Consider the following 18,996-nt stretch of genomic DNA (forward strand, 5'->3'; position numbering starts at 1 on the left):
CATATTGAATGCAATAGAAAAATGCTATCCTTACAAAGACAATACAAAGAAAGCTACAAAGTGACATCACCAGGAAGGAAAAAACAAAGAAAAAACGGAAAAAGAGGGAGAGAGAGAGAGAGAGAGATCATGAAGATGAAGGGTGAAAATTGTCTTTGTATGGCCTCTTTGTTTTTGTCTTTGTAAGAGTAGTATTGCTCAATGCAATATGCATAGCATGCTTTTGACAGGTTTATCTGTAACTTCGGAAAAAACTTACTGGATCTTAGGCTTTACATCTGGCATGGTCATCATATCAAATCTTGTGGAATATATCAGGGCCCCAGGAAATAAATGTGCTTTGCTAAATTTTGGAAGTGGAGCTTCTAGATTAGGTTCTCCATGTTTGAATGTTTCAAGAGCTTGTCACTCGTTTTGTTTAGGTCATAAAATTGGGTTTAGACTTTAAGCTTGTGATCTCTGACCCAAAGAAGGGGAGAGAGAGTCCAAGAGTAAGTTCTACTCGATAGCAATACATATAACTATAGGTGGATAATGAAATTAAATGCAAATATGAAATAATACAAGGGTATCATATTATCCATATCACAGGCGAATAAATTCATGTAAATTTTTTTCCTTCATCTATCGAAAAATTGAATGTTTTATATCTAAATTGATTTATGTACCATGATGGTACTATTAAAGTTGTACCAAAGTATCATTTAGTATTATTTTTTAGAGCAATACTACATTACAAATGAATCTCACCAATTCAATGCGACATTCGAACCACACCGTTAGGCAATGTCAATAGGGCAAAAAATTCATCAGAAAACAAATCATCGATTGCCATATTAGGTTTGTGAGAGAAAATTTTTAAGATTCGTTTATTAGTATAACTTTATTGTATTTTTTAAGACTTCTAGTAGGGCTTTTACTAATTTTCCTTTATGAGGTTTGGTGAAATGTCACTTTCAATTAAAAAAAAAAAAAAATCACCAGAACCTGTAGCTCTAATTTTACTTTTGCCAAACTTAAGGTATTTATTCATTTGTAATAATTACATAATTAAATTTGAGGAAAAAAGTGTTACTATCACAGCTCCCTGGACTAAAACGATTTCTTTCATAAAATTGAAGGGGTAATGGGAATTTCCCCATAGTATCGAACTATGTATATTGAGTAATGCTACTGCTAGATATACAAATAAGTCTTATAAAGATTTGTGTATAAACTGATGTGACATAAAATAAATGGAAGAGTGAATATAATGAGTTTGACTTTTTATATTCACTCATTCATTCATTTCATGTCACATTAATTTGTACACAAATTTTTGTAAGATTTGTTTGTAAATATAATATTATTAATGTATATTCCCAGTATTTTCCACCACGCAAAGGTTCATGCACGCGTAATTAAACATTAATAATAAATTAAATAAGTAAAACATTGTAATTGATTAGAATGAAGGTAAAGTGGACATCTAGCTGGCATAAAAATAAATAAACCATTTACGCCAAACAGAATCTTTAATCAGTTGATCATATTAATTTATACTTAAGAAATTGAGTTCCAAAACATCCTAAATTGCACACCAAATTTGTTCATAAGATAACCTACACATTAAGTTTTATCTTATTGATAACTACAAAAAACTTATGTCATGAAATACAAACTAATGAAAGAAAACGTCCAAAAATAAACTATAGACTTACTTTATTTATTTATTTATTTATTTTTTGTGACCGGAGGCATCCAGGCCAATTTATGGACACCTTAACTAATCTTCCGGAACCTTAAAATTATCGACTGGGTAAAAGCTCTAGTAACCATCTCTATTAGCAACCGAGGAGGGACTCAAACACAAGATCTTTTGAGTAATACACCCAAGAGTCTCTATCAAACTACGCGGCCACCTAAGTATTGATTATTACATTATGTTATCTATTTGAAATTATTTTAAGTAAGACCAATATATCTTATCATTTAAATACTCCTTCAGTATAAAAAAGATATAATATGTTGTTCCTACTCAAGATTGTTTTCTTCAATGTTATGCAATGAGAATGTATCCACTACATTAAGTTTAATCTTATTGATAACTGCAAAAGTTTACCAGATGAAAAATCGAAAAATTAACTAGAGAAATCATCGAAAAATAAACTATAAACTGAAGTGAAGTTGTCATTTTGAGACAATTTTAAATAAGACAAACGTATCATATCATTTAAATACTCATTCATGATACCAATGGTAAGATGCCTTCTTTTTATTCTCGTTATTTTAGTTAAGTTGGACAAAAGCAAGATTGGCAACTGCCAATAACTACCGTTTGAAATTGATCATTATTTTTTATGAAGTCCTTGAGAAGCTGCAGCTGAAGCACAATCCATTGGCTGAATCCCTATTCTTTCCTTCTGCAAATCATAAACCACTTGAACATTCTGTTGCTGGAAGCTCCCAAACACTCCCGCCGGTCCATAATCGCCGTCATCCATTCTCTGAAACAGCAAGCATTTCACCACAGACGAATTACTCGGAGCACTCATCGCATAAAAATGGTTCCCCTGAGGCAAAACGAGGCTCACATTGTTCAAGAAATGAAAGGTTATGGTAGGAAGAAGAAAATCGGCATCAACCAACGTGTTGTTCGGGCATGGAACTCGGTAACAAAGATCAAATCCACTCCTTTCTTCAACCTCCGTCGCTCGGGGATAGGTTATCTGAGATTGAAGAAGGGAGAGGAGGCGCGAGTAGAACGGTTCAGGAAAATGAGTGTAAGTTGTTCCTGAATCAATCAGCAATCCTCCATTGCCATTGGAATCAAAATCCCTCAAGCTCAATGGCACTTGAGCTAAACTAGAATTTCCCACAGATATGGCCTCCAGGCCAATGTAATAGTAATTTGGATACATTGGACTCTTTAACATTGGGGTGAATTGGAGATTTTCTTGGGATGAAATAGCAACATCTCCCAAAATCAATGGACTTGAAATGTTAGGGTTATTTGCATACTTGAATCCCAAGAAACAATGGGAAAACCCCTTTTGGAGAAACCCTAATTGGGAGGGAAGCGAGAGCGAGCCCTTACCGAACCCTGCAATCCCAATAGGCTCGCGATACGCTGACCCGACGCAACCGAAACGAAAACTAGGGATGTCCCTGGTGATATTTCCGGGGCTAGTTCCATGAACCCGAAGGTTATCCCTCGTTAGGGTTCCGGTAATGACACCGCCTTCACCGTAGGTGTAGGCAAAAGAAGGGCATGGCCTAGCGCAAGTGGATCTGAGAAGAGTGTTCAAAGAACATCCAGCAACAGTACAGGGATCAAAGGAGTTATCAGAGCTGTGAATGTCAAGACAAAAGGAGCTACCACAAATGTCTCTAGAGCAAGAGGAAGAACGAGAAGGAGAGAAATTAGATAACTTATTGTTCCTATAATCATCACAATCCATGCAATCAAAAGAGAGATTTCCACAAGGAACCCAAGTGAGATCACTCCCAGTATCCATATAAACCTGAATCACCTGCGGTGGCGTCCCGATGTTCAGTGAAATCAAGTATCCATCCCTCACTTCCCTCAAAGGCTCCACCATATCCAACACTTCTGAGGTTTTTCTGGTAATAATTTCGGAGGTTTTGGGAATGGGGATGGAAACCCTAGAATGGGATAACCCTAGAACTAAAGGATGATGCTTTTTGGCTAGGGTTCCAGCATTGAAACTAATGAAGAACAATAAAACAAGAAGGAAGAAGAAGAAAGATACGGCCATTGAAGCTTACTAATTAGTTGAATGAGGTGAAATGGGAACAGAAGTTGCATGAATTTATAGAGCTGCGGTTTGGCGGAATGAAGGGACAAATTAACAGGTGTTGCATGAAGGAGAAGTAGGGTTAGGGTTTTGCGGCGTGGGAGCTTACAGGATGTCCACTGTGAACGGAAATTAAGAAAAAGGAAGAAGACAAAGGAGTGTTGCATGGGATATACTCATTCTAGAAAGGGTTTGAATCGGACTTCTATGAATGGATAAAACATTCTTCCACGAGGAAGCATGATCATCAACTAGTTAAACTAGTGGAAAATGATCTGCCCGTGATTATTTTTATATGTAACATTAATGTACTTAATTAGTTAATTCATTGTAAATTAATTTTTTTTATTAGTTAGGAGTAGAGAACAAAACAGATTAACAAAGATTAGCATAAATCAATGTTTCAGTTGGATTGATGAAAAAAGTTAATTAACTGACCTATTAGTAAAGTTGGGGTCATATCATTGCCGATGTCACTAGAGAATGTTAGTTTGAGTCAATTTATAAACCTTTGAGTGGTCTCCTCGACTAAAAAAGATTCGACATTCGTGAGTGTAAGTTTGGATCAATTTATAAGATATGAGTACTTTCAACGTCTGAGTAGACTCGTCACTAACAAACACGAGTTAGAGTCAATTTATAAGTCTTGAATCATCTTCGTTGAGTAGATTTTTCACAAGTAAATGTGATTAGGAGTCAGTTTATAAGTCTAGAATCCTATCAACTAAGCAGATTATCTCGTTTTGGGTGAATAAGTGCATGAAACCCAAAAGCAAATCTATATAAACTAGACCCCAAATCAGACAATATACACTCTATTGAAGCTGATAATACTAATACTATCTGGTTTAGATACTAATATATACACTCGAGCGGGTAGTACTACTTATAAAAAGTACTAATTAATAGCACTAGCTTATGGAATTATTATCATTTTAGTACTAAAAATTAATACCCTTTGAGGGCGTATTCCAACGCTATTTACTGCTTCAAGAAAGGGGGCATCGGGATACATATATTTTCTAGTAGAGCTCCTAGAGCAAATTAAATGAAGAAGGCCACGTTCTTATGTAACAAAGAGAATATATGCTTGATTTATAGATGTCAAGCATACCTGCTTTTGACTGTTTTTAAATGTTAAAGTATGTCAGTTTTTGTTGTAGTGAAATTATTATTAGAGAATTATCTTTCTTGAAGAAAATTAGTAAGCGTAATAGTTAAATATTACGAACTGTCAATAAAGCCCTAATCAAGATTCTTCTTTACGATTTTTTTTTTTTAAGTATCTGAGGTATCCAGACTTATATTGGAGTCTGCCTAATTGCCAGGTTCACAAAACACCCTACAAACCTAATAAACTAAGATAGTTGCATAAATGTATGTATGTATCTCTCCCATAACTCGAACACAAGACTTTTTGAATATAACTAACCCCAATAACAAAAGGGTTTGTCATCCGACCACAAGGGAGAGGTCTTCACAGTTTTTTTATCATTAAGATTTGGGTATTTTCTACCATGCAAAGTGGCATAGGATAAAAAATAAAAAATGGTTCGCATACTAACCCAGTAACACTATCAGATTGGTGGTTAAAAATTAAATTAAATTAAGTCAATGATTCGTAACTCATAATTTCATACAAGTTTCCCTATCAGTTTGTGGTTTGCCATTTGCCATTTCATCACCAACTTCTCCAATCCATACATATGAAAGCACTAATTGTAATGAAATTGTATTAAATTGGAGAGACCAAAATTCTTGGTAATATCGAAGGATCTTAACTACTACTGCATGCTTTTTTTTTTTTCTTTAATTTGTATGTATATTATATATTTCTTAATAGATCTGAAATGCTTAGTAGAAAGCAATATAATTATGGCATTATGTGCTTTAAAATCTAAGTGTTTGTCATGATCACCTAACTAAATGTTCATCCAACCATATTCTTAAAACATGCATCTAATTCATCAGCAATATAATTGAAACCATACTGTTATTAACTTTTTATTTATTTATATTAAAAATAAATCAAGTACTTACCACTTATATAAGTTTTATATTTTATATATATGGTCATTGCTTAAAAATATTGAATAAGGTTATAAAACTTGTTAGGGTTTTGAATGTTGCCATTGTTGTCTATAGGTCATAGGTGCTCATTTATTTCTAGACTTGCATCCATGCCACTTTCAAATGAAAGACAATAAGTAACATGAGTAATATTCTAGCAAGCTACAAGCTAGTAGAAAACTACTACATCTAGTGTCTGGTATTACGAAAATCCTTAGATACGGACTATATATCTGCATTTTTCAAATTTCGAACCGTAATTAATTAGTATAGGAAAAGACAAAATTTTCATAATTTTCGATATAAATTTTTTTGTCTTAATATTAACCTATCTACCATGTCTTTGGATCCACTACTCCCAAGCCCCTTAGGGGTGGGGGGCTGTGTTGATGTTGAAGTCCTACATCGGATAGGAGACAATGACTTTGGTTACTTATATTGTATAAGGATACTCTCATCATCCAGAAACGTTTTTTCAAGGTAAAACCGTGTAGATCCCAGAACCCAAAGCAGATAATACCTCTGGACTCACATACCATGTTTTGGATCCGGCATAACAGCCAAAACAAAAGAGAAACCTCTTCTCTTTTAACGTTAAAAGACAACGTCGACCCATCTTTCTGATATCGAATATTGAAAAGTTTTCTCTACTTTTTAACTTCAATTTGAACTAATTAATAAATATTTTATTTTTGCGGCTCATCTGTCATCTGAAGAGAAGAGAAGATCGAGTTCTCCAAGAACGTTTGCGGCGGGCATGTGGAAGGTAGCTAATTGTGTGCTTGAATGAGTTCCATGCATGTGATGTGACTCATTTTAGTTTTACCTATAATAAGATGATCATTATTTAAAATTATCATAAATATTCCCTTGATTATATTTCTATATAATAACATATCATATATTATAATTCTTCATGTTTGAATAGGGGCCACTATGATCTTCGTGTACTACTTTGGTTTCTTCTTTAATTTTTAATTAAAACTTCCAGGCTTCAAATTTGTGGCTGTAGTTAATTAATTAATAAAACAATATGACCCTAATTTTGATTCTAGTCCTGCTTTCATGCATGCATCAGCTTTAGCTTTTCTTATCATTGCGTGTACATGACACAACATCCACAAACCAGCGACGGCGCTGATCAACCGCCGCATCAGAATATTAATATTGTCACATGGGTTTACTTACTATATGGAGATTTTGGTAAACCCCTTCGCGTTTTAGGTATTTTAGTAGCCATCCACTAGTTTTGAAATAAGATCCTAACCCTCATTCTATTGAAAATTGTTCATAAACATACGTTAACATATAGAATATGATTTTATCCTTCTCACAATTTTGTTAACCCCCTCTAACTCTTAAATTTATAAATTTCACCCTTGCTCAAAACTGCCACGCCTGGCCTCGTGGGAGCTATTAGGGCCTTGCAGTGTGCTAAAGACTTGAGTCGACACAAAATTATGTTAGAGGAGGGTTGAAAGCCGAATCTGCCTTGCGTCACTACCGACTGAGTGATGCAAGGTTGAATATGCCTCATGACGGCAACAAATAAGCATCAGAAGGTTAGATCCAGCCTTGTGGAAACACTCATTTGGTCAAATTTGGCATAGGGGTTGGGGGGAGGGGATGAAAGAGGGAAAAAAAAAAAAAAAAAAGAGTAATGCTACAGTTATCGGGAATAGTGCACCGAATGACGTGGCGAAATCCTGACCGTCGATTAATATTAAGTTATAATTAATAGACGGTCAGGATTGAGCCACGTCATTCAGTGCACTACTCCCGGTGTCCCTATTATTTTCCAAAAAAAAAAAAAAAAGGAGGGGAGAAAAGAAATAAAAGTAAAAATCGCCCCTTTTGAAAGTCAAAACATCAACAATACCTTTTCTTCATTTAATTTTAATGGAAAATAAATACTAATGTTATGGGGGTTAGGGTGCATTTACAAAACTAGTGAGGGGTCGTTGGTAATAGCTGAAATGCATAGGGGTTTACAAAGTTTCCCCTACTAAAACTAGAAAAAACTAATTTATTTATAGAATATAATATCAAACCACTAAGCAAGTTCATATTAAATTAGGTTTACAATACAATTCAAGGAATTGTACTTGATCAAGCTTTAATTATAATTAAAAACAAATAATTAAGGGGGTGTATGTGAAAAAAGTTAAAGTACTTAGATATTGGAAAATGACATAGATTTGCAGGAATTAATTAATGAAAGCTAGCTTAAGCTTTAATTAATTAATAATATTAGAGAGACAAAGAGTTGGTTAGTTAATTTAATTGAGGATCTTAACTGCTTGCACTAGTTGTTTTATTCATTATTTATTGTTTAATTAACTTTTAATTATAATGTAATGAATTATTAGCTCTAAAAGTGTTTTGTCGTAACTTCAAACCCATGTCAAAAGTCCAATAACATCCTTGAAACATGCTCCTTGGCTTCATCTTTGATGTTTATGAAACATTACATTTATATCCCTACCGTTTGTCGGAAATATTGCTTAGACCCAGTGAGATCTAGTTACTAACATTTTCCCACTCAATTTAACCAATATATCTCATACATCGCTAGCAAATAGGAGACTTAATTTTTTATGAATGATGTTAACTTGAAACCTGAAAACAAATTTGTACAAGTTAATCTAAAACCAACATTATCTATTTTTACTGCTCACCTCCTCGAGGTTTGTGTTTCTCGTATTGACACCCACAAGTTTAAAATAGCATCCCTCTCCTCCCCATCAAATTTTAATAATTCTTTCAAACCTTCCCTATCCAGTTTCCACCATTTGCTAACAAACTTCGTTAAAAAAAAAGTATTGTAAACCCTCTAAGTATATAGATATTTTAAATAACCCCATAGAGTATAATTGTATTAATTATTATTATTTTTTTGTAAACATTAAAAGTAAATTATACTTATTATTATTTTATTTTAGTGGAATTAGGGGTAAATAACGTATTTAATTGGTTTTGGAGTTGAGAGCAACTTGGTTTTATTGACAGGGTTGAGAATAATTTCAAATATTTGAGGGGGGTTTGTAACATAGGTATACATAAAGGGGTTAGTGTAGTTTTCCTTTAAGAAAAATACAATACACCTAACAGATTTTGTTACCAATCGGTGACGAGGGAAGGTTTGAGAGAATTTTTTTTTTTAATTTGAGAGGAGGTGAGGGATAATAACCCAATATATCACCGGCAAATGAGCGAATACGTCAATTTATAAGTTTGGGTTCCATCATATAAGTAGATATGTTTTGGGTGAAAAACGCTTCACAAGTGCAAAAGCAAGTTCGTGCGAGCTAAACCCAAAAAGGACAATATCAACTCGATTCAACCCAAACTGTCAAATGCTCAACAATATACATATACATAACCTGAGCAACAAGAACCAATCATGATCAACACATTTTAGGTACAAGCACAAAATCCTTTGTAGCCTTCTCATTTACAGAAACTGGGATTTTGAGCAACTTAACCTTAATTTAAACTTGAAAAATTACTGATAGACAACAAGAACTTGAAAACAGTAAAGACCAATTTGGTTGTAAGATTATAAATATGAACCGAAACAGCTTCTGCAACGTGGGCAGGTCATTTACAACAGTAGAATTTTCAACAACATAAAGGAACTACATTTTCTTTCACTTCTCTCTATCTATACAGTAAAGAAAACAGAAAAAATGCACAGAAATGTTAGTTAGCCCCAACTGTGTAACAACACATTTAGACTAGCACGTATATGAAACATTATCCATCACTGCCTTTTCGCTAAAGTTTTCTTCAATCCTTTGACGATCTTTGCGAACCACATCAAGTTCATGATGCCTAGTGCAGATGGCACTACCAAAACCAAGAGATAACCCATAACATGCATCTGCATGACCTGCCATGCCAATCAAGTAACTTCATGTCATAATTGAATCACTTAAATTTTAGTTACATACAATCTCCTCGATCTTAATTTCAAGAAATAGCCAGAAACTTGTAATAAAAATTCAAACCACTTATATAACTAGGAATAAAAAATAAAATCAATATGGATACCATAGATGTGTTTAGATGGCATTCATGATGATTTTGAAGAAGAAAAAAAATATGCAAATTTATATCAAAATTAGAAAGCGTAAAGCACTTTTTTGGTCCTCCAAGTTCACTTATTGGTTCTATTTGTTACTTTAAGTTTCAAGTGGTTATATGGTCCTTCAAGTTTTGTGATTAGTTTAATTTGATCTAACCGTCACCAGACACCCAACTCAGCTGATCTAGACTATTTAGCTACTGAAATGGTTATATTTAACTAATGTGACCGATATTTTAAATTGATTAGGCTCTAAGAGATATATTAAAATGACGTGACTAAATATTGCTTGATGCAACAAAAAGTATTGCTATGTGACAATCATCAACTCTCTCTTTCCTCTTTTTCATCATACTTCCTCACATCCATGCTTTCCTCTCTATTCTCCTCCTGGCCTGCTTTTCTCTCCTCGTCACCCTTTCTCACTTCTAACCACAAACCCAGTCTGATCATAAAGAGATGGAGACAAGAGAAAGCGCCAGGCAATAGGGAAATGAGAGAAAGGGTAGTTGGACAGAGAGAAGGCTACATAGAGAATAGAGATGGGGCAACAAAAAGGAAGGAGGGCTAATAATTGCCATGTTATCAAATTCTTTTGCTACAGTGAATAAGTCGCTTTCATCTTAAAATATCAGCAATAACATAAACTGTTTAAAGCATTAATCACATCAAATAAGTGTTGGTCACGCAAACTCATTAGCTGGCATTAATGGACACGTTTGTTGATCTGGGTGTCGGATGATAGGTAGACAACATTCAACTAGAAAAAAAGCATAAAGGACCAAATTAAATCACTTGAAATATGAACGAACAAAATGAACCTTCAAGCAAACTTGGACTTTTGAAGTAGGGTTTACCCTAGAGAACAGAATAAGAGAAGGAAAAAAAATTACCAAGATTACAACATATTCTTATTGTATATGCATCATTTAGAAGTCATTAGCTATTAGAAAAAAATTTGGTCATAATGAAGTCACAAGTATACGAAATAATATGGATTTTGTTACCCATTCGAGATTGAAGTTGGGAATGATCTCTAACTGATCTACTTTCCTCCCTTGTTTTAGCAGTGAGCATATCTTTAATGCAAACCACAATGAAAATTTGAAAATAGAAAAATAGAAAAAATAAGGAAAAACACAACCATCCCTAACAAAGTAAGAGATTACAACCTGCCACCTTACTACTAATTGAAGACAATGAAATTTTAACCATAAAAATAAAAAATATACATAGATTAAAAAAAAAATAGAGAGAAGAAACTACCTCATCGTAGTGCAAGTAAACATGGTTAAATATGTAAATGAACAGCAGAATTCTTGCAATCTGCATTTTAAAACTCATTTCAGCCGCAGGAATAGAAAAAAATAAGTAACCATTTTCAAGAGATATTGACTCCCATCATCGTCAAAACAACAGAGACAGGTAATCCTGTCATTACAGTTATCAAGTGACTTAAATACTTAATAAGTATATCTTTATATCTGAGTAGTCTGAAGTACCATTGCATGGTTGGTGACCCAACACTATCTGTTAACCAATTTTCTCTTCTTCTTTTCCTTGATTTTTCCCCTTTTTTTGTTTTTTTTTTTTTTTTAATAAATTTTTATTTCACGGACATGTATTTCAATGGATACCAAATAGTGAAGAAAATTTGTCTACAATGAAATTTCAAGAAGATTTAACTCACCAGCCAAGCAAAAAAGATAACTACGCCATTAATGAGATATGCATTGGACCTCTTCATACCAGCCATATCAAGAAACCTTCATGAGCCCAAAGATATAATTAGAGTTTAACTTCAGATCTTAATCAAAACTTAACATGCACAAAACCTACCATCTCATATTAATCTCTGGAGTTGTCACCTCAGAGATGAGGACCATGTATGTATAAAGCTGCCCTTCTCCAGAAAACATAGAATAGGCTACTGCAATACCGGAAAGAGAGTGGTGGATAACCTGAAATCAAGATTATACACTAATCCGTTATACAAGCATGCCTTTGGCATGGCCTATACTCATTTAATACAGACTTTATGTTTATTCAACTTCAAAATTGACTCTCTTTATACAACTGGCTTGGCTTTCAAGAATTTCTCCGCATCAACTATTGTTATGCAGATTCAGTTTCAGCACTATATCATTAGAAAAAAGCGTCCAAAGTTCTTTTAGAAATCGATACACAGAGGGATTCCAACATTGATGCCAATAGGATTCAAAAAAGCACATTGAAAACTCCTGAGGTGAAATATGGAGTCTAGAATGGATGTCAACTTCCTAAGTTTTCAATGCAGTAAGCTAAATCTTATAAATCCAATGTAAAATGGCTGGAAAACATATACGAGAAAGGAATATAAAAGTTTTAAAAAGGCAAAATATGCAAGGGAATAAAGGATGCTTAAATGTTTGTCTGAAAGTACGGTATGCAGAGAAAAATACACAGGGTAATGTTAAATTAATAGTGCTCCAACCACAATTCTTTCACAAAAAAATAAAAAAATAAAAAAATAATGATAGTAAACATGCAAAATTAGAACTTGACTGCCTTCTGTCCTAGTGCAAACACTTACATATTCCATTCCCCCTAAAGAAGGATATAGCCATAATATCATTCCAAGATCCGCGAGGAAGTAACCAACAGAAACCTGTAAAAGATCATATCCAAATTCTTTTATTAATGTATGTATAATAGACATCAAAGCAGATATTTTTATTAATCCAAGGGCACAATCAATAGAAGTCATGAAAACTAATTTCAAAAGATACATCCCAACATGCTTCAGGATGAAGTAGAGGAGTATATGCTTCTGATCTCATCATCCTGCCTGTAATTCCAAGAATGTATGCCTACCATTTCCATCCATGAAATATTTTTTCTCCTTTGAAGAAGAGAAAGGCAGCATAAGCCATACACATTACATGAGTTTCCTAGCCTATACACACAATAGGCGGGTCTTAACTCCGCTGATCAGGAAAGAAATATGTTGACCAAGAAGTCTCAGAAGGAATCATAACAAAACATTAGCGTAAAGAACATTCAAAAACAGCATTTCATTATGTATATATGTATTATAAGAAGTTAAACCTTTGTCTGTATAAATACCATTAACAGCTATCACACCAAACATAAAGGCAAACTGCTCAAATGTCTTGGGCATAATTATTCTTTTAGGGAGTTTTTGCCAATGCTTGGCACATTTATAATAATTAAAGCCATCAAACATCATTTTTGTTTCTTCAGTAGAAGACAAGAAACTTCTCACAAAAGATGGCTAAATATTTAACTAAGAAAAAAAAGGAAAAAAAAAAAAACTTACCCCTAATGAAAAAGTAGAGAGAGGAGAGTTTCTGAAAATAACAAGACCATCTGATCGTCGGTCAGAAAAGAGATCTGACCAGAACACAAAGTACAATGACATAGCTGAGATAAAAACGGCATGAACTGTAGAGATACCGCTGCCACAATAAGGATATTAATTAGTCAATAAGGATATATGCAACAATTACCACAACAAAAGGGAAAAGCTGGATCATGCACTCACCGATTGTTCCACTCTATTCGTTGGAGTTTTGTAAGGCCATTATAACTCTTCAAGTAAAAGGTGCTAATTAACTGAGTAAGATCATAGACCTGTTGGAGAGAACAATAAGTACATGCAATTTATGAGACGAAAGGCAAATCAGTTAGGTATTTAAAAGCAGAGAGAAAAGTTCGGTATACCATTTTGCAAGCCAATAAACCACCAAAGACTGAAGAATATGGAATAAAAGGCTCTGAGATTAAGTAGTCCTTAACCAGAACTTCAGCCTTACTTTGATACGACTTAAAAGCCATTGCCGTCGGGTCTGACACTGCTGCCATCTTAAAATCCTTCTACTTTATATTAGCAGATCTTATATCCCTTCTTCTGTACTTTCTCCTACTTTCTTCCTCTCCTCATCCTGACGTTTCATCTATTCCTTAGCAGATAGACAAGGAATCAGCCATGAACTTCAAAACAAATCCATCATTGTGAAGTACAATAGCAGCAAAGCACCATAATTGTAAAATATGCATTCTCCACAACCATGAACTTCAAAAAGCTTTTTATAATACTACATTCCATATAGTCAACTCAAAGCTTCAACAACAAACTCAAAAATTTAAATGGTATTGAATATTTCCAGGCTTGATGTTTGCAAATATCACCAATAAAACATAAAAATAAATAAATAAAGTGATGAACACAGAACCAACAATCTAAAGCAAGGATTATCATGTGTTTATATATCAATACATAAAAGCAACAACTAAATAAATCATAATGCACAGATTAAAAAACTCAATTAGCAAATTAAAAACAAACCAAATCTAAAATTCCCAGAAAGCTTATCAACAACAGGGGATCAAACAAACACCAACATGAATCAAAACTCAAAACAAAAGCCATTCAAATCAGATGAAAGAGCTCACCACAAGCAGAGAAATCACGAAATCAATAAAAAAACCAAAACCCCATCTCAAGAAAAAGGTAAGTGTAGAGCGAATCAATGCAAAAGCCAACAACCCACGAAGCAGAACACTAAAACAAGTAGTAAATGGAGATGGGTATGATGAAAGAAAGTTACACCAACCGTGAGGTCGCTCGTTCGTTCGTTCCTTTGTTTAATCAATCAATGTGAGTGTGTATTGGGACACAAACTCGAACTAAAACAAACAATTGAGTGATTCAATGAAATGGCTTTCCATTTACTAATGAAATGGGACCAAAAGTGGAAGTGGGGTTTGCTTAGACGTGTCGTTTTGTGTTGATTTGTTATATGTTTTCTCTTTGTGTAGTGTGTGTGTGTGGATTCAATTCACAAAACTGTTATCTTTGTGAGATAGAGTGAAAACTGACAAGAAACAAGGATAATGTGAAGATGTGATGCAACAACTAAAATCTCATGCCTTTTATACACCAATTCTCGGTCTGATAATGTAATCACTGTTTATCCCAAAAACCATAATACAAACTTTTGTCTGCCAATAATTTATTTATTTATCATACACAAGTTATCTAAACAATTTATATATATAACAATATGATATGATCAGAAATTGTATAAACTTTTAGATTTTTGCAATAAGAGAATATAAGTTACAAATGGTGAGATTATTTATTTTGTTAAAAAGAATAATTTAAATTATTTAATTATATCTTTACCGATATATAAGATTAAATTTATCTTTAATTACTTGTTCATTGTCAATAAATTGAACGATTTATAACTTCTGCCGCTCATTATAAATATCAGAAAAGTTTGTACTTGAGATCTTTTGATTAATTTTATTTAGGGGATTCCTTAAAAGTTTTGTTACTCCAAGAATAGTTTATTGTGCATGAGCTACTATAATTAGAAATTTTTATATTTTTAAGTCAAACAATGAAGATTTATGTTGAGATCGTTTGGTTTATTTTATTTTGAAAATTCCTCATGAGTTAAAATCATTTTAGTCCTTGAGGTTTGGTAAAAGCAATACTTGGACCTCAAATTCTAAAAACTTTCTACCCACATCTTCTCGAATACTAATGATCTTTACGACCTTAAAGCCAACGTACATGATATATAAACTAATAGGTGAAGGGCAAAGTTGTCATAGCACATCCTCTTGACATTTATTTGATTTCTATAAATTGATCCTTTTATTTGATTTTGTTAGGTATTATATATTTCTTTACATGGTTTTTAATATATGTTAGTATCGGATTTTAACATCGAGGAGGTAAATGACACTATTCTAAAAGTTTTAGTTTGAATGTGTTACTTTTTAGAATTTGAGGTACAAGTTGATACTTTGACTAATCCTTGAGGACTAAAAATTCTTAACCCCTCATGGGGTGTTTTGTGTGTATTTCAAGCAAATTATATTTAAATTTATTTAATTAATTGACTAACATTATAAAATATTATAAATATGTGATAATAATTTTAAGTAATAATCAAATTAATTAATCATTTGTTCAACAAATTGGAATTTATTAATTATGTAAATAATCTTGTTGAATACAATATTCACCAAGCACACCATTTTATTCTATTAAATATTGTTATCTAAGCCTCATTAAATCTCTTTGCAAGTCTCATTAATAATAAAGTTTATTGTAAAATTTGATGAAGTATATTATATTTTATTTCAAAATCATCCATCTCAAAACATTTATATCTTTAGTTCGGTGTATTCTACTAGAAAATACTTGACTACAAATTATATTCTTTTGAAAATTTTAATTGAAGATATATTTTTATTTTAAAAAATTATTAATGAGACTTACAAAAAGATTGTATGCAATTTAAATAACATAGCTAATTAGTCCAATCCTGTACGGTGAATCATACCTACCCGTAAGGTATAGAAAAAGAATGTTTAGTTAACAAAATAATCACAATGTGTGAAATAAAACTAAAAGCATAGGGTGTTTATTGATAGTTTTGAAACCTTAATTAAGGGTATAAGTGTAATTTCTGCAACTCTCAAGGGGTTGGGTGTATTAAGTAACCATAAACTTAGTTAATTAGTGATATTAATTAGATAATATATCACCATCTTCATGATTATGCACTTAATCTTATAATTAAAAAGCATCGATGTAAAACCCTAATAAATAAATTAATGTTATAATAACAAATTTAATGGATTAGGTGTAAGGAGGTTGATGGTACACCAATGTAATTAATTAAGATCTATTCTTATTTATTATTTATGTTTAGAATCTCATATTAATTTTTAAACTGTTATAATATTAATAGTAGGTGTAAAGGGCGAATTAAGCTTAATTTAAGTTGACTATAATACTATTGCAATAATTGCTAGCTTAAGGAATAATCCCCCATGTTCAACATATTAATTAAATGGATATTAAAATTGTGACAAAATTAATGATCAATGAACCTTTCTATCACTTTGCTTAATTTATTTTAATTATGCATCTATCTTTTCATTAAATAAAAGGCCAAACGATTCGCACCGAAGTTTTCCTTAACGACATTCACAACCCAAAAAAATTGAAAAAGAAAATTAACCCCCCATGATTAAGATCTGTTATACAGTTTTCCGCCCACCGTTAAGATTTGTTAGTAAAATCTGTTTAAAGAATGGTAGGGTGGTAATTTTCAATGTAGCCAAAAAATCTAACATTTTAAAATTCTTGTCTTGGTCTGTATGGTGGTCACGTGTCGGTTCTCTTTCTTTAATATTAATTTTATAAAGAATCTCTCTTTTCAATTATAATTATTTTATTTTTATAATTAACATAGTTGGAAGAAATGGTGGTTGGCGGCAGGGAAAATAGCCGAAAAAAACCCAATCAATCAACAACCAATTATATTCCACAACACAATCAATCTCCAATTCAAAAGAAACTCAAAAACAGCCTCCAATCAAACCTAATTTCAATAGTTTCACGAAACCCTAAGATGAGTGGCGGCAACAAACGGCGGGCTACCGTGGTCGGGGATGTTAGGGGTTTTGAAGGGGGATGTTGGTGAGTGAAGAGGTGGTGACGGGTGGGGTTTTCGTTGTCAGATTTTGGCTTAAAACAGTCGTGTGACGTGCTAAAAAAGCCAATAGTGGCCAGCAATCTGCGAGGGGAAAAAAGGGGGGTTTGTTGATTGGTCGTCAGGGGTGTGCACCAACCGGGTGCGATTTGGCCAACTAGGGAGATGAAGAAGATGAAGATGGGAGGAGGAAGGGGAGATGGAGAAGAAGAAGATGAGAGGAATAGTTTAGAGTTTCTTTGTTTATATATAGGGTAAAATGACATAATTGCTCTTTGACTGTTTTTGAATTTACCATTCTATATTTCTTCAAGTCATATTAACGGACATAATTAACAGTTGGTAGGTAATTGTTGTTTTCAAACTTTTTGGGTAGTAAATTATCATTAATGAAAACTTCGGGTTGGTAGATGTCATTCGGCCTAAATAAAATGAAAAAAAAAATAAAAACCTTAAGTTACTAAGAATAAATAAGGCAAAATTTGTTTCAAAACATCTTACAAACGTATACAATGAAGGGGTATTTGATCTTTGATTAAAAAACAAGTTTTATAAGTTTATGTTAAAAATTAAGTTATATATATAATTCACATAAAAAGTTACTAAATAACTTTCTTTTTCCTATAACAACAAGGTTTTGTTGTTTTGAATATATTTTAAAAGGGTTATTATTGTATACTCTTGTGATTGATTAATTTGAAATGTATATATAAAATTATCAAAAAGAAAAAAAAATTATATATTACTACAAGGGTTTATTTTCTTTTTCTTTTCAATATACTTTTAAAGAGGTGTATTTTAAAATATCATAGCATAAGTTAATAAGTTAATAATTTTAAAATATATAATATTTTCTTACAATTACAGGTATCAGAATTAATAATCCCATTTTAAATCTAACCCTATTATATATGAATTAGACTTTATAATTGTATTAAATGATAAATCCTTAATAGGAAGAGACAATTTACAAACACTCCAAGAGAAATCATTAGTGTAAGCATCCAAAATATAAAAATTGCAAATGCTAAATTAGTTGGCAAATGTTGACTTGTGAAACACAATTCCTAAATAAAACAATCAATGAAGTTCTTTGGATAATTAGAGAATCTCATTAGTTAAGGAAACTTTAAATGCTTTCTAGGCTAATTGAATTCTAGATGGGTCTACCCCTTTCTTCTAGATACATCATTTATTAATGTTGGTAGTTCAATCTAGAGCTTCATCAAGACAATTTTCATGTGTACACAGTTTAAATGATTTATGCTAATATTGATAAGATATTACTATATTAGGATTTTTATATTAGATTTTTACAGTACTAAACGTTAATTTTTATAGATTGTTAGGTTATTTTATTTATGTTTAAAAGAAATGATGTTTTTATTATTCACCCAGATTTGATTAATCTAACATTTAAAATCTGTCAACAATGTTGAAAGGTTAACATATTTTTTAGAGGTTAAAGTGATGAAATTGTTAATAAAATTAAAGGTTGCATTGATAATATTTATGAGACCAA

General features: G+C 32.4%; 2 protein-coding genes across 5 annotated transcripts; both read right to left on the bottom strand.

The window, feature by feature from the left end:
- Positions 1-2,247: 2,247 nt before the first annotated feature.
- On the bottom strand, positions 2,248-3,712 carry LOC116114174 (probable aspartyl protease At4g16563). Its single transcript, XM_031400331.1, has one exon. The coding sequence runs from the start codon at positions 3,579-3,581 to the stop codon at positions 2,331-2,333; it is 1,251 nt and encodes a 416-aa protein (XP_031256191.1). The 5' UTR covers positions 3,582-3,712; the 3' UTR covers positions 2,248-2,330.
- Positions 3,713-9,335: 5,623 nt separating this feature from the next.
- LOC116114172 (TLC domain-containing protein 4-B-like) lies at positions 9,336-14,858 on the bottom strand. Of its 4 annotated transcripts, none has more exons than XM_031400323.1 (9): positions 14,571-14,858; positions 13,678-13,910; positions 13,499-13,587; positions 13,274-13,412; positions 12,527-12,601; positions 11,794-11,915; positions 11,645-11,720; positions 11,221-11,280; positions 9,336-9,759 (listed from the first exon to the last, which is right to left on the bottom strand). In XM_031400323.1, exons 2-9 carry the CDS (start codon positions 13,816-13,818, stop codon positions 9,631-9,633), a joined length of 831 nt encoding a protein of 276 aa, XP_031256183.1. In that variant the 5' UTR covers positions 13,819-13,910; positions 14,571-14,858; the 3' UTR covers positions 9,336-9,630. The 4 variants fall into 4 exon arrangements, with proteins under 4 accessions (XP_031256183.1, XP_031256181.1, XP_031256184.1 ...); XM_031400321.1 differs by having other exon boundaries at positions 13,678-13,916; XM_031400324.1 differs by lacking the exon at positions 14,571-14,858 and adding an exon at positions 14,410-14,563.
- Positions 14,859-18,996: the final 4,138 nt, after the last annotated feature.

This window comes from Pistacia vera, unplaced genomic scaffold (assembly GCF_008641045.1).
Source record: "Pistacia vera cultivar Batoury unplaced genomic scaffold, PisVer_v2 Contig701, whole genome shotgun sequence".
Lineage (NCBI taxonomy): Eukaryota > Viridiplantae > Streptophyta > Magnoliopsida > Sapindales > Anacardiaceae > Pistacia > Pistacia vera.

Coding starts and splice junctions, on each gene's coding strand:
- LOC116114172 (XM_031400323.1), bottom strand. CDS start 13,818: ATGGCAGCAGTGTCAGACCCGACGGCAATGGCTTTTAAGTCGTATCAA. Junction 13,588..13,677: donor GTTTATTGGCTTGCAAAATG/GTATACCGAACT, acceptor TCTCTCCAACAG/GTCTATGATCTTACTCAGTT. Junction 11,721..11,793: donor CCAGAGATTAATATGAGATG/GTAGGTTTTGTG, acceptor GGGCTCATGAAG/GTTTCTTGATATGGCTGGTA.
- LOC116114174 (XM_031400331.1), bottom strand. CDS start 3,581: ATGGTGGAGCCTTTGAGGGAAGTGAGGGATGGATACTTGATTTCACTG.